General features: G+C 43.4%; 2 protein-coding genes across 3 annotated transcripts in view; one reads left to right on the top strand and one right to left on the bottom strand.

The window, feature by feature from the left end:
• ABHD5 (abhydrolase domain containing 5, lysophosphatidic acid acyltransferase) overlaps positions 1-19853 on the bottom strand; it is a 32102-nt gene extending 12249 nt beyond the window's left edge. Inside the window, exons 1-3 of one of the 2 annotated variants that reach the window (XM_045436781.1) lie at positions 19633-19853; positions 7282-7367; positions 4563-4935 (exon numbers count right to left, since the gene is read on the bottom strand). In XM_045436781.1, coding sequence (XP_045292737.1) covers positions 4563-4935; positions 7282-7367; positions 19633-19679 — 506 coding nt within the window. In that variant the 5' untranslated portion in view covers positions 19680-19853. The remainder of the gene's footprint in view (positions 1-4562; positions 4936-7281; positions 7368-19632) is intronic. The other variant, XM_045436782.1, reaches the window with a different exon arrangement.
• A 73-nt stretch (positions 19854-19926) lies between these two features.
• Positions 19927-23665, top strand: part of ANO10 (anoctamin 10) — a 288539-nt gene continuing 284800 nt past the window's right edge. The window contains exon 1 of the mRNA XM_045436770.1: positions 19927-20179. The gene's annotated coding sequence lies outside the window, so the exon portion shown is untranslated. The remainder of the gene's footprint in view (positions 20180-23665) is intronic.

Raw genomic sequence — 23665 nt, 5'->3', positions numbered from 1 at the left:
AGACTCAACCTCAGCTTACACTGCACTTCTTCTGGTGTCATACTGGGCCAGGCTCTCCTCCAGAGCCCCCACGGACCTGCCCACCCCCTTCACAGCCCTCAGCTCCAGCACATCTTAAGCCTTCTAAACACACAGAGTCTCTCAACCTTCGTTAGGGGCGCCTGGGTGGCTCAGTCGGCTAAGCATCCGACTTCAGCTCAGGTCGTGATCTGGCGGTATTTGGGTTCAAGCCCCGCGTCGGGCTCTGTGCTGACGGCTCAGAGCCTGGAGCCTGCTTTAGTCTCCCTCTCTCTCTGCCCCTCGCCAGCTCATGCTCGGTCTCTCTCTTTCAAAAATAAACATAATAAAACTTATATAAAAAACATTCTTTAAACACAACCAACCTGCTGGAATATAATGTTAAAGTATTTCATTCATTACCAATATTTCAATGGAGGAATCATCCATGTGATTTTCTACATAAAGCATCACAACTGCTGAACGCTCAGTTTTCAACCAGTATTAAGAATTGGGAAAATACGTGACTGCCGCCACAAGTTAGGCCACAAAACAACTTTTATGGACAGGGACACTCTGCTGCTCATAGACATGAAGCATCTTATGTCGACCGAATGAATTAGGAAATTAGGAAAAAAAAATGGATCGGGTTTTATCTGTTCTCTAGCAAAAGAATGCTTCCTAAACAAGTACATTAAACTAGTAAACTATGCACTTTCATTCTTTACCTCAAACTGCCCTATAAAAATAAAAAAGGGGGGCGCCTCGGTGGCTCAGTCGGTTAAACGTCCGACTTCGGCTCAGGTCATGATCTCACGGTCCGTGAGTTCGAGCCCCGCGTCGGGTTCTGTGCTGACAGCTCAGAGCCTGGAGCCCGTTTCAGATTCTGTGTCTCTCTCTCTGACCCTCCCCCGTTCATGCTCTGTCTCTCCCTGTCTCAAAAATAAATAAAACGTTAAAAAAAAAAAAATTTTTTTTTAAATAAAAATAAAAAAGGAAGAATGGGGCCACCCATAAAAGATGAGAACAGAAATAGGTATGGACTGTTGTCTTTGGGTTTGTTCCTGCACGCGTAGAAAAAATTGTTTTACTTCAGAAAGAAAAAGAAAGATTGTATTTGTTATACTGGAGGAAACAAAGAAAAAGGTAACTCTCTCAGAGTCCATTAGGAGAAAAAACAGACACAAGAAAAGATGCACAGTGAGTGAAGGAAATTAAGTGCATCTCATCTGATCTCAACTAGATCATTTTTTCCTTCTTCTCAACCCCCTCCCTGAAAAATCTTTCTGAAAAGCAAAGATTTATATATTTTAACGTTTATTCATTTTTGAGAGAGAGCGAGCGAAGAGAGAGAGAGAACATGAGAACACGGGGGAGGGGCCGAGAGAGAGGGGGACAGAATAGCCAGACCGGGCTCTGCGCTGACGGCAGTGAGCCAGTATGGGGCTCAAATCATTGGCTCACATCGTGAGATCATGACTTGAGCCAAAGTTGGATGCTCAACCGACTGAGGCACCAGGGTGGCCCTCAAAGATTTCATCTCACGACAGCACAATATAAATGGTACCTGTGGGAAAGGCTATGTGTAGTGTAGAGGCGGGAATTAGACAGGAAACGTCTGTACCTCCCTCTCGATGTGGTTGTAAACCTAAAACTGCTCTAAAAAAAATGAAAATCTTTTCAAAGAGCTGGATCAAGTGAAAGCTGGGTAAGAGACATTGAGAGTAGGTAGTTCCATACTCAGTTAATACTGTTAAAAGATAAAGCAGGCAGGGGCGCCTGGGTGGCGCAGTCGGTTGGGCGTCCGACTTCAGCCAGGTCATGATCTCGCGGTCCGTGAGTTCGAGCCCCGCGTCGGGCTCTGGGCTGATGGCTCAGAGCCTGGAGCCTGTTTCCGATTCTGTGTCTCCCTCTCTCTCTGCCCCTCCCCCGTTCATGCTGTGTCTCTCTCTGTCCCCCAAAAAATAAATAAACATTGAAAAAAAAATTAAAAAAAAAAAAAAAAAAAGATAAAGCAGGCATACTGAAAATGTCCAGAGTTTATTTGAGCAAAAATTTGAATGTGGCAGTGAGTGGTTAGATATGCTCCAGCAAAAGGAGCGGGGCGAAGACTCACGTAGAGAATGTGTGGAAGCAAAGAGAGTAAATTATCTGACTGGCTGTAGGTTAAAACCAAGTTGGCTACTTGTGATTGGTTGTTTTTAGCTTTCAATTTCATAACCTTGAGGCAATTACAGGCTTAGATTTTAATTTGCTTACGTAGGCCACGAGAGCATTACAGCCACCTCAGTCTGATGGCCTCCTTGTTTCATGAACTTAACACTGGGCACCACCATTTGCCCAACCACAGTGGTCTGACTAAATGTCATGCATGATTTGGGATACCTGAAAATCCAGAGGACCTCACTATTTTGAAATTAACTTGTGTTTAATAATGTAAGTTATACAGGTAAGAATATAGGCTTGAATAGCCAACATGGTCTATAGACTTCTTCTCAAATACTGGGTAGCAATCGCTCGATTTAAACATGCTAATTATTTCAAGCATTCTCTTGGTGGTTCTCGGTCCTGACACATTTCTTTAGTTTTATTTCTAGCATTAGGCGCAAGCATTCAAAACGCATTTTCTAAAATGCAGCCCACCGCAGGAACCACCGGCTTGCTTTCAGAGACTTGTGCTGCCCACCATGTCATTCAAAGTATGTTGTTGTTCTCTTTCATAGAAAGTTTTAAGGTGCTCATTCTTCACTGGGTGTTGCATGTAAGTGAAGAATCACTGAAGTCTATCCCTGAAACCAGTATTTCACTGTATGTTAACTAATTAAAATTTAAATAAATAAATAAACAAATAAAAAAAAAAGTGCTCATTCTCTTTTCAATCACTGATTTCTTCAGAGTACTTCGTAACTGCAAATGAAACTCTCACCGACCGACCTAAATAGTAAATAGCCATGAAGGGCCAGGATTCACGGCCAGGGTCTAGCCCACAGAGTCCTGTATCACATGGCCAAAGAATAAATACCACGAGAGAAACATAAAAAACCCCTGCTAAGAAACAAAGGAAGCCCAGCCCCCCTGCAGAGAGCCCCCTGTTATCTTCTACCTGAAAAGTATCCACTTCCTTCTCTCACTTTCCACTACGAGTAGGACACAGCAGAAGATAGTAAATTCCAAAAGCCAACTAGAAACAGAAAATTTGCTGGATTTTTTTGGAAGAAGGGGTCTGTCATTTGACAAGACTACAACCGGCTAGCACACCCAGGACTACAAACTCTCCAAAGGGGGGGAAGTATTAAAGCTGAAGTTGAGACAAAGAACGTGTACAGAAAAAGCCACCGTTTGAGGGAAGAAAACCTCAGGGACGCAGGACTGCTGCCCGACGCTTGCAAGTGTCGACAGCACACCTGAGGTCACGTGACGGGGCGGCCTCACAGGTGCGTGCGTGCCATCTGAAAACAAACGGCCATCATCCTAGGTTTCATTCACAGACCTCACTGTCAAAGTTGGCTGCAATTCTGGATTTAAAAATTAGTCTAATGAGAAAATGCACCGGCAACATAAAAATGTTGATTTTTTTCGTCTCTTTCCGAATGATAAGGAAAAAAAAAAGCTTTTCTTCTATTTTCTTAGCACTCAAATGTGACCTTCACTCAGAGCTGAAACAAATAGGAAATGGCGCAAGAAAATAAGGTAAACAAAGAAAGCAGAAGTACAAAGATTCTGAAGCAAAATTCAAGTCATTAATTCAAAATGACTCTGAAAAATAAAGCTGTAACAATAAAGGTAGGGCACAGATAATAAAAACCCTGTCAGATACACTATGCAGATATATTTTCTGTAGTTTACAGGTGAGAAAACTGAAGCTTCCAGGCTGAAGGATTTGCTCTAAGCCAAAAAATAACATTGGCCCCCAGGACTTCTAATTTCTCACCTTTGGGTTCCTGTTACACTTTATTATAACCTGAAAAAGGTTAGTAAAAGCCTGTAGGGCCCAGAGATCTAATGATAACAATAACAATAAGCAATACCACTAAAACAATTCTTTTTTTTTTTTTTTTAACGTTTATTTGTTTATTTTTGAGAGAGAGAGAGACAGACAGACAGACAGACACCATGAGATCATGAGCAGGGGAGGGGCAGAGAGAGAGGGAAACAAAGAATCTCAAGCAGGCTCTGCACTACAGTGCACAGCCTGATGTGGGGCTTTGAACTCACAAACCATGCAATCATGACCTGAGCCAAAATCAAGAGTTGGACACAACCAACTGAGCCACCCAGGCACCCCGCCACTGAAACAATTCTTACTTGTGGTTTAAATTGTAGACACTCTCAAGTTTGGCAAACAGAAAGTCCTTTCCTCGAGCCTTCTACCAATGTTTAGCAAGTGTAACAAGAAAACACTGACATCATTATTTCAGTCACTAAACTGGCCATTGGTTGTGCCTGTTTGGTCGCAAGGATCCCGTAAGAGAATCTGTCTTGAAAGGCTCAAACACCAACAACCACCAAAGACAGGCTAGCAGAGACCAGCAGCTGGCTGTCTCTCTCCTGTCACCATCACTTACCTTGCGGGGTACTTCAGTGAGTAAGCAGCAGCCAAGAACCCACCCAGGTTGTGTCCAAGCAAGATCATTTTGTCCAATCCCAGGGCACATCTCCACTCTTCGATGGATTCCACAAACTGATTCTCCACTTCTTCCGCATCACTGTCAAACCTGGGCCTGCTACTTCGTCCAAAGCCCAACAGGTCAAAGGCATAGATGGGTCTATCGTTGCAAAGATCTCCATAATTCAGTGCCCAGAGTCCAAGACCTCCTCCAAAACCATGGAGGAGGACAAGTGGAGTCTTGTTTGAAATATTGTGAGAGAACTTCAGTGTCCATATCTTATTCCCATTCGATATACAAACAGGTTCTTTCTTGTATGTGCAGGGGACACCTAATGAAAACATAAAAAAGAAATTCTGCTTAGTTTCCCTACTTCTCCTGAGAAGAGAAGTATTCTCAGAGCAATCAGAAATTAATAATCTTCTAGACTGGTATCAATTCAAAGGATTTTAGCCTTTATTAGGTCATTCCAAAAAAAAAAAAAAAAAGCATACATCTTATTGAAGCAAGTAATTCTCATCTAAGTGGGAAGATCTATCTCAGGGAAGTCTCAGGTACCTGCCACCGAGGTCTTCTGGCAAGTCATGTTAGTTCTTTGGACTTCTTTTCACATCTACCAAATCAGGGTCTGAGGCTTCTAGAATTGGAGAGGAACTTAGCGCTCATGGACCCGCTGTTTGGAGGTCTCTAACTGTGCAGACTATAGCAAAAGAATACCTTGAATTTGTCTAACACTGGGAGATTAATCACTGAAGACTGAAGTCAGACTCAAAAGAAACATTTTTCCCTAAAAAGTGACCAGGAATTTAGGGAAGGACTAACAGTACCTGTATTAAACACATAACCGGAATCTTAAGTCATTGCAAAGTTTAGTAGAAAAGAGGTGACAGGGTATGGCAGGCAGTCTTGGCATGAAGTTTTGGTTCAAGTCCAACAATAATGCAAATAATCACAGTTTTGTAGATAAAAACTTTTACTTGCCTTCAGTGCTGTGGGCCTCAACACTTTAAATCTCCCCCAAATTGACTAAAGACAAACCAATTTGAAATTTCTTTCTGTTAAATTATCAACCGAACTATTGACACTTTAGACATACCACTTACTTGCCCATATTCACCCGTAGTGGACAAACACCAGAGAACTGGGAGTTTCTGCCCTTCAGCCAAACAAATCATCTCAGGTTTTGTACCACACAGTAGCAGTAAAGAGGAAACTCCGCAGTCATTCAGAACAGTAACGGAGCCCAGGCCTCCAAATGGGGGGAGATGCCGTCGGTTTAGACAAGGACATGATCCAGCATCGGCACCGAAGCAAACCACGGCAGCATTTCGAACACAGACGTCTGCGTATTCCCATCAACACCAACTGTAACCTCTACTGGGTAGCTCACCCCACTTGTTTTCACATCTGACACTGAACCAGGGCCCGACTCTCATTCCTTTTTGCACCCCCAGACTCTCTCGGTAGGGAATCAGTAGGGAACCAGTAAGCACCACTGCCAGGAAGTATATACCCAGAGACACCAGGACTGCCCTGCCCCAACAGTGCAAGTTTGGGCAAATTTCAGTGCTCGTAAGAGATTTTACAAACAGGTTTCCACACCACGGAAACGCAGAATTAAGGAATCCTACGAAACTAGCACCAGAAGGAACTCTAAGGATCATCCTGCCCCTTCATTTTACAGGTAACAAACGGGAAGCTGACGGTGGCTTATCCAAGATCCTGACACCAGCAGACGGCAGGTCTGGGCCTGGACCAGGTTACCTTGCTCCAGTCCAGTAAGCGCTTCACCACACAAGGCCATGTGTTCTGGAACACCGAGAGCATGTGATCGGGCATAGTCAGGATCTCTGGGGAGTCCCCGAGACCCTTCCCGGAGATCTAGGAGGTCAAAACTGTTTTCATGACAAAACGACTTTTTTACTCTCATTCTTTGATGGGTATGCAGTGGAGTTTCCAAAGATCACATGGATGTGACTACCAACAGTCTTAATGCAGAAGCAGATCCGACAATCCAGTTAAGCTTATGTTAAGCCAAATGTTAAAGAGATTCGCACACAATGCTACTTTTCTCGCTACATTTCTGCTTGGGAAGTAGTTATTTTTAGAAAACATGAACCTGTAATAGGTTTCTTACTATTACTTTAAAATGAATAAATTAACATATTTCAAATAATTCCATTTTAATTTCTAGTTGGTAAACATTGATAGATATAACTGATAAACAAAGCTCCTTAAGGTCCTTACTAATTTAAGTCCTTTAATTAATTTAAGAGTATAGTGGGGGGGGGGGGGGCGCCTGGGTGACTCAGTTGGTTCAGCTCATGATCTCACCATTCGTGGGTTCAAGCCCCACGTCGGGCTCTGTGCTGACAGCTCAGAGCCTGGAGCCTGCTTCGGATTCTGTGTCTCCCTCTCCCTCTGCCCCTCCCCTGCTTGCACGCTGTCTCTCTTAAAAATAAACATTAAAAAAATTTTTTTTCTTAAAGAGTATAATAGGGACCCAAGACCAAAAAGTTTGAGAACCCCTGCTTCCCAGCGTTTCTGCACTTGTTAATAACATGGTAAAGGGAAAAACAGACCACACACAGAACCTTATCTCCAGTTTCTGGGCAATGTGACCTATGAGATCTAGTTCAGCAAATAGCTCAGTTAACTTACAGGAAGAAAACCTTACATTTTAAAATTTTCTCTTCAGCTTCTTTAAGGTGTGTTGTAGATGTAGGGCACCAAGTGGGAAGCCAACCAGTTAGCCATCCTGACCTAGAGCATCAAAAACAAAATACAAAGAGAGATGTTAATGCTCTTCTCAACTCCCAGCTGTCACATCTGAAGAAAAGCAGAACAGGAAACTTATCGTCCATACGACGGTGAAGCTGTCTACCTGTGGCACAACCCACCTAATACATACAAAGCATTGTGGTAAAGTACTGGGCAGCAGACATTCAACTTCAGCCTGTGAACCTACAGGTAGACATGGCTGGCCCAGAGTGACCTGGTTAACTGTGGATGAAAAGGCTTCAGGGTCCAATAAATAGTAGATGAAAAGAATGACCCAGGTATCTGGCAGGGGGGACAGAAGCAAGCCTGAGACAACCAGTAAGGCAAGGTGTGGGACACGAGAAAAGACAGGCTTTGCTAGTAGCTAACGAAGGAGAGGACGAACCTTTAACTCCAGGCCTGGCAGCAGCAGACCACAAGCTCATCCTAACAATCTGGGAAAACGCAAAGCGTCAGCAGTTCTGTGACAGTTAGTGAGAGCTAGCTCCTGACCAGGAATATCCAAAGTGAAGAGCTTCCTGATTAAAGAGAAAATGAATCCGAGAAGGAAGAAAGACAAACCACTGCAGCTTCCAGATGAGAGGTATGGGCCTAAACCAAGGCTATGGCACCAAGAAGATGAGGCCAAGGAATATTTAAAAATAAAACAGGCTGAAGGATACAAACTAGAAGATACAACTAGAAGAGGCCTAAGTTCTGGAGATCTAAAGCTTAGCACACAGACTATGGTCTGTAACATGCACGCTTCAAAACTAAGAGACCAAATCTTAAATGTCGCAACCTCAAAAGAAATGGCACTTATGTAATGTTGTAAGAGGTGTTAGCTAAAGTGTAACCAGACTGCAGTATATAAATGGTATATAAATAGTGTCAAATCAACACAGTTGATTTGTTGATAAACTTATACAATGTTATATCAAAGGGGGAGGGTGGACTCTAATGGAGGAAACAGGTGACCCAGCAACTATAATACATGATGGAATGAATTCATTCCACAAGTACTTACTGAGCACTTAACTATTTGTGAGGAACTATTTTAATCACTTGGGACATATCAATTATCAAACAGAGGTAAGAGTGATTAGTTCTCCTTGAGGGCATCAGAGAGTTACTTTTGAGCTACATCTTCTAGGTAAACAGGATTTAGAGTGGTAATTCAGGCATCCCCCATGAAGGCCATGAGCACAAGCACATAAGGAAGTGCATGATGTGTGTTCTCAAGTAACAAGGGCATTGTTTCCAACGGCTGCTATAACAACTTACAAACTTCATAGCCTAAAACAACAATAAAAGAAATTTATTCAGGGCCACACTCCCAATAGAGGCTCTATCAGAAAATCCTTGCCTCTTCTGGGTTCTGGTGACTGCCGGTATTCTTTATCCTAAGGCAGGGTCACTCCAGTTGTCCCCATCCATTACCACACTGCCTTCGGTGTGACGTCCTTCTCCCTGTCTGTAATCAATCTCCCTCTGCCTTTCACTTATAGAATCACTAGTGATTGCATTTAGGGCCCACCCAGACATCCCAGGATCATCGCAGTTTTCAAAGCAATTGTAATTAGTTAAATTAAAAGTCTGCAGAATCTTTCCCATATAAAGTAACATTCACAGGTGCCAAGGATTAGAAAGTGGACACGTCTTTTGAGACCATTACCTTTGGGGACCACTACCACAGATGTAAAGCATGGAGTATATTCCAAGATAAAATATTTATTTATTTATTTATTTATTTATTTATTTATTTACTTACTTACTTAACTTATTTTTAATGTTTGTTTATTTTGAGACAGAGAGACAGCATGAGTGCGGGAGGGGCAGAGAGAGAGAGAGAGAGAGAGAGAGACAGACAGACAGACAGACAGAGAATCGGAAGCAGGCTCCAGGCTCTAAGCTATTAGCACAGAGTCTGATGCGGGGCCTGAACTTGCCAACTGCGAAATAATGACCTGAGTCAAAGTCGGACATTTAACCGACTGAGCCATCCAGGCGCCCCCAAGATAAAATACTGAAACATTCAATAAATGGTAGTTGACATTATACTGATGACAACAGAACAATTCACTAAAATTATGTGATGTTAATCAGTAATTCCTAAAATGAGAGTTTTAAATAAGGTTCAGAAGAACTTTGAAGATGGAAATTGACAAAGAATGGTCATATTGCATCACTCCTTACCTCCAAGGGAAGGCTACTTCTAGCTACCTACAATAGGAAGCTCAGCCCTGCTCCAGCCTTTTACTTGATATTCTAGTGTCATTTTTGCCATTTCTTATTCTGTTTCTGGCCACACAATATCCCCTGTTCTCTCGCGTCCTGGGCCTGAATAGCCTTACAACATGTATGTCCCCTTCTTGTCATGATCCATTATACCTCTTAGCACCCTCTGATTCGATTTCATTTCCCCTTTGCCCACATACCCAAACAGGACTAGATCAAGATGGCAGGATTAACACCCAATACACAAACTCTATTCTCTTCCTTCTCAAGTTGTTATAACGTTCATATTTACTCATCAATATACTCGCCCAGCTGTAAGATCCTTGAAGGTAAGGACTCTGTGTTCACCAATGTATACTACCATACATTGCTGTTATAAATGAAGTTATTGCTTCACCTGAAATATATTAGCTACAGTGAATTACAAGTAGATCACTTGAATATAAGAGAATTTTCTGAGATGGCAGTGACATTCTCTAAACAGGTGGTTGAATTACACAGATGTATGCATATGTCACAATCCAGCAGATAAACATTTAAGATGTAAGCATTTCATCATAATAAAATTTTATACTAAAAAATGGAAAACAGGCTGGATTTGATAACAGGTTGGATATAAAGAAGGTGTTAATAGAGGATTTCTAGGTTTCTGACTCAGGTACCACTAATGACCACACAGAACGCACAACTAGGAATAGGTGTGAGTAGAGAAATCCAGCTTTTTCTAAGCTTTGTAGGTCCATCCTACATTTCCCTGTCCTATAGAATCTCTCTGGGCATTATGTATAATAGCCGCTCAATAAATGTCTGCATCATGATTAAGTCACTCAGAATCCAGGGTATTTTCGGTCCAAGTTATCCCCATTTTGCAGATGTTAAAAGTAAGGCTGAGAAATGTTAAGCACGACATCCAAGGGTATTAAGGTAGTAAGGAAGTGACACAAGTAGAAATTTAAATTCAATTCTGTCTGACTTCAAAAGCTCTTTTTTCTCAGGTGACTATCTTCCTTAAAATGCGTGAAGAATTGTCATGACCTACAGGATAAAGTCACAGGACAAAGGCACATTCCTTAGACCTGCAAGGCAAAGAAGACACATAGTAGCCTACATTCTAACCAGGCTCCACTCCAAATGTTCTCTGTGCTAGTTTCAAACCTTCTACATTAACAGGGTAAGATGATATGACCCCCAGGCATCTCCCACAAATGATACATAGAACTTATTAACAAGGTATAAACATAATAGAAACATCATTATTAGTCTATAAATATATAAGGCTATTTACAAATTATCAAGGAAAAACAATTCAAAGTTCTAGCAATGAGTTTTTCAATCATTCAACAATTTGTCAATTGTTGGCAAAAAAAGCAGTTAACGGGCAATTAAAAGAATCTCCAGATATTGAGAGCTTAAAATTTAAAAAGTAAACCATTATTAAGCTGAAGCTCTTCTGTCCTTGACCAGGAATGGTCATCAAAGTCTGTTAGGCCGCAAAAATATGAGCTAGTACCAAAAGGAAGCTACTTATAACTCGATCTCATCATTGTTCTTATATATCCCTCAAACCATAGCATAGTTCTTTGCCAGAATCAGAGGTTGGTACTAAACAAACAAACAAATAATCAAACCAATAAAGTGAAAGGAACTATAATCCAAAAGACATCACAGACACGTTGGGGCAAAGAAAGCACAAATGCAGTCTTTGTCTCTGTCTTTTTTTTTTTTTTTTTGTAAGTTTATTTATTTTGAGAGAGAGAGAGAGAGCACACAGACAGGCACGCAGGAGTGGGGGGAAGGGCAGAGAGGAAGAGAGAGAATGCCAAGCAGTCTCCACCCCCAGCACAGACCCTGACCCAGGGCTTGATCCCATGAACCATGAGATCATGAACTGAGCTGACATCAAGAGTTGGATGTTCAACCTACTGCACCACCCAGGTGCCCCATGTTACAGTCTTTTTGAAAAATTTACATTCTCTGAATACCTGCTATGTACAGGTCCTCGAGTTTAAAATGTTATACACCAGCCCGCAATATAGGAATTATGCCTACACCAGCTTTCAAAGGACAGATCTGGTCCACTCATCTTTGCCTCCTGATGACGGGCTTAACTCAAAGAGAAAAGGCAAAACAGCATTTTTATGTTTGCAAGTCTAGTGCATCACACTAAAACTCAGGGCTTTTCAACCACTTCAGGTTTTCAAGGCAACCTTTTCATCGAAGCAGCTAATTGTGTTTACGTGAATTTTTCTGAAGTACATTTAAACTGAAAAATCTGTATTTAACAAAGCATAGTAAAATATTTTATTTTTACTCATTAGAACTGTAAAGATACCTCTCCTCTCCTAAGCCTTGATAGTATTTCTGTCCAATCAGTTTTGCCTAAACCAGATGATAATATGTTTTATAGAAACTGTCTTCTTTCTTAGAGATACTCCACATGATTGACTCCAACACACATAATAGGCTCAAAGGAACATTTCTAAAGAGTACAAAGCTGGGGTCTATCTTTTCTGTCCTTTTCTTGATCACTCTTCATTCCCAGTTCCCAGTCTTGAGCTGGCCACCTCTATTGCTTCAACCCTCCAAGACACTCATCCAACTTCACCTTCTGCCTTCCGGGTATAAACCTCATCTTCTAAGAGACCCTCTGCCCCTTCCACAAGATCTCCTATGTCCTCCAGTGTTGTTCTGCATCCTAGGCTTGGTGCGTGAAACTGGCACTAAAGACACAAGGCTGAAGCCTGTCAGATACCCAGCAATTCTTCTGAGGTCACAAAATCCAAAGTAAATATGAAACTCATGTGGCCCAGATATAAACAGTAAACAAGAAAACAAACAAAAAGGTAACCAAGATACAGGCTGCCTTCTCATAGCTTCAGAAAATAAACAGAAAAGCAAAACTTCCCTGTTTTATTTAAGCAGATCATTGATAAACACCATTCATCCACTGGCTGAGGCCCTAACTTCAGAAGCAACCCAAAGGTCAGTCACGATATAAAGAAACAGTCATTCACGATGGGGACTAACACCTATCTAGGACAACAGGAAGACTTACCAATGTGCACCAAAACATTTTCTACACGCCTATTAGCAAGACTGGAGATCCCAGCCCTAAACATCAAATCAAAAGCCAAATAAAACAAATCTTGCTTTATAATCTCTGTAATAAACACAGAGAATCTTTTTAGTGAGCAGACTTCTGAGTTAAAAAAGGAAGGAAGGAAGGAAGAGAAAAAAAGAATTTGAAAGACTGCAGGAGAGGTGGCAACTCTAAGACAAATATATGCTTAACATATCAATAGAGTTTATGAACTTAAGAATCTGATTTTAAGTATCCTGAGTTTGAGAGATAAAACACTACATTTTTTACCTTAACTTTCTACCTAATTTTTCTTTTTTTTTGTAAATTTTTTTTTTTCAACGTTTATTTATTTTTGGGACAGAGAGAGACAGAGCATGAACGGGGGAGGGGCAGAGAGAGAGGGAGACACAGAATCGGAAACAGGCTCCAGGCTCTGAGCCATCAGCCCAGAGCCCGACGCGGGGCTCGAACTCACGGTCCGCGAGATCGTGACCTGGCTGAAGTTGGACGCTTAACCGACTGCGCCACCCAGGCGCCCCTCTACCTAATTTTTCAAATATCATTAACAAAGTATTTATACCCTATTGCCATCAACATTTAAGTTTCCTGGTAATTCCTGTTTTGTTCTCTAAGACATCTATCTATAGTATTACCAAACCTGAATTGCACAATCTATAAATATTGTGAAACAGGTTTCAACGTTTTCTGAAGAAAACATACAGAAGGCTGGCCAATTTCCACACACTGTTGGCCACTTAAATAACAGTTCTAATTAGGTTATAAGTAAAGAGGATTTCATTATATTACAATTTTGGTTAATATGACTTTCCATCTCTGTACTGGTGCTGTACAGAGAGAAAAGCTGTTTATTACCGCTCTCTATCCTACTCTAAACACAGTGTTGTACCTCATTTAGAGAAACTATGAGGTTTTGCTTCTTTTGCAAATATCCAAATTTGAGGTGTGAATATATATATTCCTCTAAAATAATTCCTCACCCAGTGAATGATTAAAAACTTTCAAGTTGGACATTACGACCCTTCTGCAAATAAAGGCCTTCTTTCCTGGGTAATGGTTTCCTAAATCCTATTCTTGGAAAAGAGGAAACAAAAAGAATTAGGTCTCATATAACCGTAACTTAGGGGACTAACACGCCCTTTCATTTTAAATAAATAATACTTACATGATTCAAATTATCACTAACCATTAGATCAATGACCATCCAAGCCCCTCTGACATATTTTAACACATTAATTCACATTCTTTAACTTTTTACCCCCTATATCTTTAACATCTAACTTTTAAAGACCTACCTAGAGCTGGACAATCAGTATTTTAGACATAGTCAGGTGCTGGTGATACTTTCCCCCAATTGTTTCCTACCTTTTTTCACACAGTAAACACCATTCTGGAGTCAGACACAGCACCAAACACACTTAAATAGAACTACAGGTGTACTTTTAGATTTACGCTGCCTAACAAATCTAAGGGACATTTCATGTTAGTTCTAAAATAAGTTTATCTAGGGGCACCTGGGTGGCTCAGTTGGCTGAGTGACTGACTTCAGCTCAAGTCATGATCTTGGAGTTCACAAACTGGAGCCCCGCGCTGGGCTCTGGGCTGAGGGCTCAGAGCCTGGAGCCTGCTTCAGAGTCCACATCTCCCTCTCTCTGCCCCTCCCTCACTCATGTTCTGTCTGTCTGCCTCTCTCTCTCAAAAATAAAAAACATTTAAAAAATTTTTAAAAAGCTTTAAAATAAGTTTATCTACTAGATAAATAACAACTAAAAATCCTAGACCAAACTGAATAATAATTTAGACAATTTTTTTAGTGTTTATTTATTTTTGAGAGATAGATTGCCAGTAGGGGAGGGGCAGAGAGAGAGGGAGACACAGAATCTGAAGCAGGCTCCAGGCTCTGAGCTGTCAGCAAAGAGCCTGACTCAGGGCTTAAACTCGTGAACTGCAAGATCATGGCCTGAGCCCAAGTCAGCTGCTCAGCCGACTGAGCCACCCAGGCGCCCCAATAATAACTTTAATAAAATCATCTTTCCATACAATTCTTTATGATTCACAATCAGGGGTGGGGAATTACAGGTGACTCCATTCAGAGTCATCTGTAATTCTCAAACGTACTACCCAGTGTTGTTTTTATTAAGTGGACCATCCTGGGACTTTACAATCTTTTGTTAAATTCTTTGTCACAGCAGTAAAATCTCCATTTGCTGGTCTGTGACTGGCATTTTGGAGAACAGGCAAAACAATGAAGTATGAGTTCGTTCATCCAAGGTCAAGAAATAGAACCATATTCCCAACCTCCTCAATATAACTTAAGTTCAGGATCTTATTGTTATCCTAGTCAAATTCAAACTTTGAATTCTTATGAATGTATCTTTTGATGTTCTTTGAATATCTTAGGATGTAAAAACATCAAGTTACAAAGCTGCAAAATATAAAATCAATTACTAGGGTTTTTTTTCTTAATGTTTGTGTCAGCATAAGTTCATAATATTGAAGTGTTTAATTCAATAAACATTAATTGAAGTTTACTATTTACAAAACCCCATCAGGCTCTACCAGACATCTGAGTGTGACAAAGGTTTGTCCTCAGTGAGCTGACAAAACAAATATACAAATAACTATACTAGAAAACAGGGTAGAAGCACCATCAAGGAAAACACCACAGACCTTTAGGGAAGGAAGGCTACAATCTGTTTTGGGTCACAGACAACAGTGTGAACCAAGCCAAGGGAGGAAACAGAGGTAGGGTACATGTTTAGGAAACAACGAAAGACAAGAGCCCAGCGCATCAGGAGGAAATAAGACTCCAAAGACAGATAAGAAAAAGCCACACTGTTGCAAAGGGCTTGAAGTCAGGCTGAGTAGCTGTAATAAAGCCACTGTGTGTGGCTACACTGCAAACAAGAGGTGTCTGTTGGAGAGATGAAAGTAACTAATGAAACAAGCTATGTTGAAAGCATAGGAACAAAACGTGTTGCTAAAGCCTGCTATGATCTATGATCCGGGAAAGGGAGTAAGAAGGATTTGAGCCAGGTGGTTCCCCAGTGACACTGGAAACGGAAAGCGGATGTACTTGGAATCAGCTGAAGGGCGCAAAGACCAGGCCACAGTTCTGGATCCAGATGACCAGGAGCACGGAAGTGCCCTAAGGAAAATAAGGAAGTCAAGGAGAAGAACCGGACTTTCGGTGTTGTTTAGTTCAGGGGAAGAAAGGTGAAAATGAGATCCTAGTCTGGACACGTTACATTTAAGGAATGAGTTGCAAGCATCTGGCAGTTAGAAACGTCACTAGAACACTAGAAGAGGGCACCAGCATGAGGAGGACACGTCGGTTCTCTCCACAAAAGAGGCACTTCAAGGATGAGTGCAACTACAAGACAAAAGACGAAAGATGAAGAGACGGTCTTGGAGAATTACGACATTTAAAGAACGGGAAAGGAGCGCCCGGCTGACTCAGTTCCCTGAACATCCGACTCAGGTCACGATCTCGTGGTTTGTGAGTTCGAGCCCCACGTCGGGCTCTGTGCTGACAGCTCAGATTCTGTGTCTCCCTTTCTCTCCGCCCCTTCCCCGCTCATGCTCTGCCTCTGTGTCTCTCAAAAATAAATAAACAATAAAAAATTTTTTTTTAAATAAAGAACGGGGAAAAGAAAAGAACCTAATAAAAGTGACTACTGGTCTGAGGTAAGGCACAAAGCAAAATGTCTTAAGAGCTACAAGGTCTGATAAGAATTTCAAACACTGAAAACTCAAGACCCCAGAAAGATTAAGTACCCAGAAAAATAAAAACCCACTGGGATGTGTCATGCAGAAATGTTATGATTTTTAAAAAGCTGGGTGGCAAGGATTTGGGAAAGGGGGATGGCAACGTAGAGAAGTCACTGATCTTAGCAGCGTTTTAAAAGATAGAGAAATCCACTATCCTATCTGCACGGCAAAGAACTACAGTCAAATTCTAATGTAAATCCAACAGGAGGCTGGTAAACCCACTGGAGGAGAGAGGGAGAAAAAACAATCCTGTATTTATAGCATGTGATGGTTTCCGTGGTGTGAATACTACCACCATGGCTGATTTCAAGCTGCCAAAAGCTGCCGGCACAGGGCAGCTCCAACACACCACTGCAAACCACCTGTTCTGTCCACCCTGCAGCCGAGCCACTCCGGGGCGGTTTTCCCCTCAACTCCACTGACACATAATCATTCTGTGCGAGACCCGTGCAGCAATGCGCAGAAGAAAACCCCGCTCCTGTTACGTTTAGCTTTCTCAACTACATTGCAAGGAAAGGGGTTAGATGTTGAAAGCCAAAGGGTCTCCAGGCATGGCTACCTATGTAAGTCACAGAAAAAAACCAAGAATCGTAAGCGCCAAGAAAGCCTTCCTAGACCATTTTATGATTGTTTCCTTTGTTACTGTCCATTCTCTACCTAAACCTGAAATGTCTTAGAAAACTCGATCCAAGATTTGTGTTTTCCCGGCAACCAACACTGGCTCTTGAGACAGTTCTAGGCGTCAATGCAAGGATTAAATAACAAAGTGTCAGTAGAGTAAAAGAAACAAGAACCAAGCTCCTGCCTGAGTCCCAGTGCCACTGAGAGGCAGCAGAGACGTGGTTGAAACTAAGTCAAGACACCTGGGCTCCAACCCAGCTCTGCCGCTTGCTAATGGGGTGCCGGTCCCCCTCTCAGGTGCAGTTCCAAATGAAAAACAAACAGTAATACTGCGCACACAGGGCTGACCTTAGCTTGAATACGAGCACGTTCAGGCAACGCCTAGCAGGAGCAGGTGGTTGATCGCCTGCTTGGCAAAGTTCAGAAGGCCACACTAGTCTGGACACTGGACCCTGCTCAAGTACAGCGCCAGGAGTACCCAGGAGGCCCGCCTCTGTGTGGGACTGCGGCTGGCCAGCTCCCTACGATTCTTCAGAGTCTGTGCCCACTGATCTGTGGACATCGCCAGCCGCCAATTCCTTTCACAGTCGTGTCCTAGAGCCTCAGGCCCCACCACAACACGGAGACCAGAAAGTCCACCTAAACACAGTTTCAGAAGGAGCAAGAAATGTTGCAACAAACTAGAGGGGATCAAGCTACCAATCAGGCTCCTACTCGTGTCCACCTGAGGGCATTCCCATCTTACCTCAACAGGAAGTTCATCAACAAACCAAAACAATGGGCCCACTGATACTGTAAACAAACTACGTGGGAAGAACCCAGTTTCTAATATTCAAAACTGCCCCCCACCCCGCATGCTTCCAAATACACCTGTCTTCACGGTACTCCACGGGATCTTCTTTTAGGTTACGTGTCGCATGCAACTTTGTCTAGACATCTGAAGCAGAACTGCTATCAAAATAGTAAATATATATAGGGATGGGAACCCTGGGGGGCTCAGTTGGTTAAGCCTCGGACTCCTGGCTTAGGTCGGGATCTCAGGGTTCTTGGGCTCCAGCCCTGTGTCCAGCTCTGTGCTGACAGCCAGAGCCGGCCTGGGGTTCTCTCTCTCCACCCCCACCCCCCCCCTTTGCCCCTCCCCTGCGCGCTCTCTCATTCTCTCAAAATAAATAAATAAGTAAACTTAAAAAAAAAAAATATATATATATATATTACCTATATTATATATATATAATATATTACCTATATATATTACCTATATAGGTATTATTACCTATATATATATAGGTATAATATATATTACCTATATGTAATATATTACCTATGTTATATATATATATAGGTAAGCACAAAAGTTTTTTTTCCAAAAGAAAGTACTACCCTTGAAACAGACGGCAATAATATTCGTAATTTAATTTTTCCGCGAATTAATTGCCGTCAAGGGCATGAAGTTCGTTACAGGTGGAAAACTTAGTATGCTCACTGATCGGGTTTCACGCTGGACATCTGCCCTCCCTCCACTTCCACGAAGTTTTCTACAGACGCACGTCCTCTGACGCGCGCACGCACGCCTCCGGCAAGGCCACAACACTCAGAAGCAAAGACCCCTGCTTGAAAGGTTGTTAATTTTGGGGGGGCGCCCGGGTGGCTCAGTCGGTTGAGCGTCCGACTTCGGCTCAGGTCACGATCTTGTGGTTTTGTGAGTTCGAGCCCCGCGCCGGGCTCCGTGCTGACAGCTCGGAGCCTGGAGCCTGTTTCGGATTCTGTGTCTCCCTCTCTCTGCCCCTCCCCCGTTCATGCTCTGTCTCTCTCTGTCTCAAAAATAAATAAACCAAAAAAAAAAAAAAAAAGATAGGCTGTTAATTTTGACCTCGCTACCTGTTAACTTTCTAAGTATCGACGAATTAAACGCTTCCGGAAACCCAGCCATGTAGCCACGCCCCCAAGCCGCTCTCCCTCGCTGGGCTCCTCCCCTCGACCCCCCGACCCCCGCCACCTCCCGCAGCTCCTCGGGAGACGGGGGGTGCTCCTCCGACGGCCCCAGGGAAGCACCGCCCCTTCCTCCCGGCTCCGGAGGCTCAGTCCCGACCGCACCTCCAGGCGGAGCGGCATTCCCAAGCGAGCGGAGAGCCACGGTCGTTTCCCGCGGCGCGAGGCAGGTGCGGGGACGGCCGGTCACCGCCCGCCGGCTGCCCTCGGGCAGGCGGGGTCAGAGGAGACCCCCAGGCCGACGGGCCCGGTTGTGTGGGTGCCGGGCCACCCCGCCGCCAGCCCCGCAGGGACGCTTACGCCGCATCGCGGCGGCCTCTCGGTGCGGGAGGTCCAGCGGCCTCCGGCGCAGCCGGGTCGGCGCCGATGGGCGCCCTCCAGGGGCACAGCTAGGCCGGGGCGTCTCCTCGGGGCGCAGCGCGGTCTCACGCCGGGCCGGACGACGGAGAGACCAGGCGGGGTGCGAGTCCTCTGCGATGCCGCCCGGCCCGGTCCCGGCCCTCGTGGGGGGCGCGTTCCCGAACCCCACGAAGTCCCCGCCGCACTCACCTCTCGCAGGTGTCCGCCGAGTCCACCTCCTCCTCCTCCGCCGCCATAGCCGTCGTCGTCGCCGCGCGAGCGCCGGACCGCGCCTCCCAGCCGGCTGACTGGCCGACTGAGACACCCGGCGCTGCCGCCGCCCTTAAGGCCACCGCCGCCCGCGCATGCGTCGCCCTCCCACTCACACGACGCGGCGGCGCGGCCGCGCGCGAGCGCGCGCCCGGCCATCCCCGCCTACACCCACCAGCTGCGCATGCGTCCCCCGGTCCGGTGTGACCGGGGATGGGCGCTGGGCGGGGCTGTCAACAGAAGTGCTGGTGAGGCTCGCCTGGCAGTGTTTGGTAGTAACCGCTTTCAGTAATGACTTTGCGAATGCATCAAACGCTGGTATTAACTGTCCGTGCTGGGCACTGGGCAGGCACTCTGTCAGTGCCTTGGGACTGAGGCGCGTCACCTTCCCTGGAAGAGCCAAGATAGTATCCGATAGATGCTGCAAAGGCGCGTGGAACTGCAGAAATGGAGGGGACTCTGGCCTTCCGCCAGCCCTTCCCCCCAGGTGGGTAGGTAAGGGGAAAGGGTGACTCGGGACCCTCCGTCGGGAATCACTGCCGTGCAGGGACCGGTCTAGGCGCTGCCAGAACCAGCAACTCCGCTTAGCCCCGCGCTCTGGACACACTGGAGGGGTGTAGAGTCAGTAGAGCTCTAGTTAGGGGGAATCACTAACGTAGATGTAAACATGCTTGAGCTGTTTTCAAGCCTGTAGCCATCAGATACTGTCTGGGATTGTGATTACACCTCTCCGTATTGCAGGGGCCGAGGGCAGGCTGCCCCAAATGTGCTACTTTGGCGTATTGATTCTTTCAAATACGTTACTTAAGCGACCACCTGTGTAGGAAGGACACTCAGACCCTCCTCTGTCCCCTGAAAACAGGAAATCAATCGTCAGGTGAAAGGTACCCTCTTTGTATCAGGAGATAAGGAGCCATCCTTAGCACCAGAAATGTAGATCCAAGAAGGCTTTATAAACAACCCTTGCTACTTTTTACTAATTTATTACCCCAGCCCACATTCTGTTTAGAATTCCTTACTAATTGAAGCTTCCAAAGTTAGGTTTTCTATATCCTGTCAGTTCTTCACAGATCTATTGTCTCCGTCTGGAAAGTATAAAACCTTCCTGCTTTGGTCATTTCTTTAGGCCTCAATTTCATGATTTGGCCTCTGTAATAAAATGTTGGATTTTTTTTTTTTCTCCTGCCAATCTGTCTCATGTAACTTTAATTCTTAGCCCAGTTGGAAGACCTGTAGGTAGAGAAGAATTTTTCATCCATCCTTATCTACCGTGTGCCTGCTGTGTGTCCACTCTGTTTTAGGACCTGAGAATGTATTAAAATGTCTGAGAGCAGATCTCCCAACGTTCCAGGACAACCTGGTGCCCTATTTCCAAATCCACTTCCTTTTGGTGACCCACTATCCACTGAACCTTGAGCAAGCATGTTTATGTTAGATCACCAGCCCCTGCTTTGTCCAATCAGATAGTCAGGTGTGACATTTTTAAGGCAAGTACGTGGCCTGCTCTGAATGCTATTCCCCAGCTGTGGCCTCTGAAAAACTAAATGCAGCCGTTATATCACCACCACTAAATGTACCATACAGGTTGATGACTGGTGCCCCACTGGCTCCAAGGTGGACTTTAATTTCTAGCCCACCCCACCCCCTAGCAGGGATTTTTTTTTTTTTTCTTTAGGGAAAATGCTATCACAGGAACTTTCTCCAAAGTCTGCCAAGCAGGCACTAGCAAACCAGAGTGAGGCTGAAGCATGGAGGGTTTTCCGAGGGCCCCAATGGCCTTGCTGACTTATAAATGTTTATAAAGTGCTGTAATTAAACAAAGTGAGAAAGTGAGTATGGTAGGGAGATAATAAGAAGGACATAGGATAGTAAGGGAAATGGTGCCTGGGTCAAGGGAAGGGCCTGGGCATCAGCTGTTTGACCTTAGGGGAAAAAAATCACATGATTAGGGCTTCTTAGACTCTAACCTGCATGCAAACTTCCTGGGGGATATTTTTTAATTGCAGATTCCGATTCTGTAGGTCTGGTATGTGGCCTGATTATTAATTGAGATTCTCTCTCTCTTTTTTTTTTAATGTTTATTTATTTTTGAGAGAGAGAGCACAAGTGGGGGAGGAACAGAGAGAGAGGGAGACACAGAATCTGAAGCAGGCTGGAGGCTCTGAGCTGTCAGCACAGAGCCTGATGCAGGGCTTGAACTCGCAAGCTGTGAGATCATCACCTGAGCTGAAGTCAGAAGCTTAACCGACTGAGCCACCCAGGCTCCCCGCGATTCTGTGTTTCTAATCAGCTCCCAGTGATGCCTTTGGTCTTGCTATATGGGTCAGCACACGGCCCTTTAAATAACAAAGCTCTAGAGCAGCCACTAGAACTTTCTGCAGTGATGGAAACAGTCTAAATCCTACTGTCCAGTAAAGTAGCCATGAGGCACGTGTAGCTATAGAGCATTTAAAATTTGGTTTGTGTGACTGAGTTTTTTACTTTAATTAACTTAAACTTAAAAACCCACATGTAGCCAATGGCTACCATGTTGGACAGCAAGGTCTAGATTGTATACTCCTTATCTATGAAAATGAGAGTTTGAAACTGGATGATTTTCTATATTCCTTCTGGTGTCCTATGGTCCCAAGTTGTTTTCAAGGTGTGTATAGAGGGAGGGGATGGATAAGGGAGCAAGATGTTACAGATGTTAAAATTTGGTATGAAGGACGAGGGATCAAGAGCTCTACCATGGTGGGGTGGCGGAAGCGGGCCATGGTCACCTAAGGGAGGGATTCTAGAACTCAGCGGTAGAATTGCCCTCCAGAGACAAGAGACTCTGAGTAGCCAATGAATGTCGGTTGAACTCTTCAAAAGCAGATAAAAGGCCTTCTTTAGCAAGATACAAATGCCAGGCCATAAAGGAAAAGAGCAAGTAATATAACCACATCAAAATTTAAAGTTTCTGTGTGGAAAAAAAAAAGACACACAATGAAACACAATGCAAAAAGTTGAAACAGACCTGGGTGTAATGTCTTCAATATATAAAGAAAAATTAAATGATAAAAAAATATAAAATAGATTTTTAAAATCCTTCTCAAAAAAACTCTCAAGTCATGAACAGACACAAGATGCCTATCCTCATCTGGGATCAAGAGAATGGAAATTCAAACCATGATGACATAACTAAAAAAGGTTCATGGTACTAAATATTGGCAAGAAAGTGGGTTGATGGGGAATACTTCCACCCAGTGCATGGGAGTGCCAATTGATACAGCCATTTGGAAAGCAGTTTGGAAGTGACCTGTTTAAAAAAGGTAAAATTAATATACCTTCTGACCAAGCAATTTAATTTCTGGAAGCCCAGCCCCTCTCATGTGCATATAGAGATACATAAAAGGATGTTTCAGTATTTTAATAGTAAGAAGAAGGAGAAGAAGAAGAAAAGAAAGAAAAGAGAAGAAAAAGAAAACGAAATAAGGATGCCCGTGATTAAATAAATTCTGATACCCCCATAATATGAAATGCCTTGACAGCAATTAATAAAAATGAGGTAAATCTGTATTCACTAATTTGGAAAGCTCTCCAGAACATACCGATATGTAAAAAAAAGCAAAATCCGTGAAATAGGAGCCAAAAGTTGGTTCTTTGAGATTAATAAAATTGGTAAACTCCTAGCTAACTAATCAAGAAAAAAAAAAACAAAAATAGAGATGAAGGCTACAGATTTGGGAAAGAGGATGTGACTACAGATCCTGCCAACATTAGGATGATAATGAGGCAGTATTACAAACAGCTTTATGTCAATGAATTTGACAACTTAGATAAAATAGACAAGATTTTATCTTAAGTTAGGGAACATAACTTACCAAACACTGACAGGATAAAATAAGAAACTTGAATAAAATAAAATAAAATAAAATTAAATTAAATTAAATTAAATTAAATTAAATTAATGGTGTCAAAACCCTTTAAGAAAAAAAGAAACTTGAAC

This window comes from Leopardus geoffroyi, chromosome C2 (assembly GCF_018350155.1).
Source record: "Leopardus geoffroyi isolate Oge1 chromosome C2, O.geoffroyi_Oge1_pat1.0, whole genome shotgun sequence".
Lineage (NCBI taxonomy): Eukaryota > Metazoa > Chordata > Mammalia > Carnivora > Felidae > Leopardus > Leopardus geoffroyi.
This window is presented reverse-complemented; position numbering and strand designations above follow the sequence as displayed.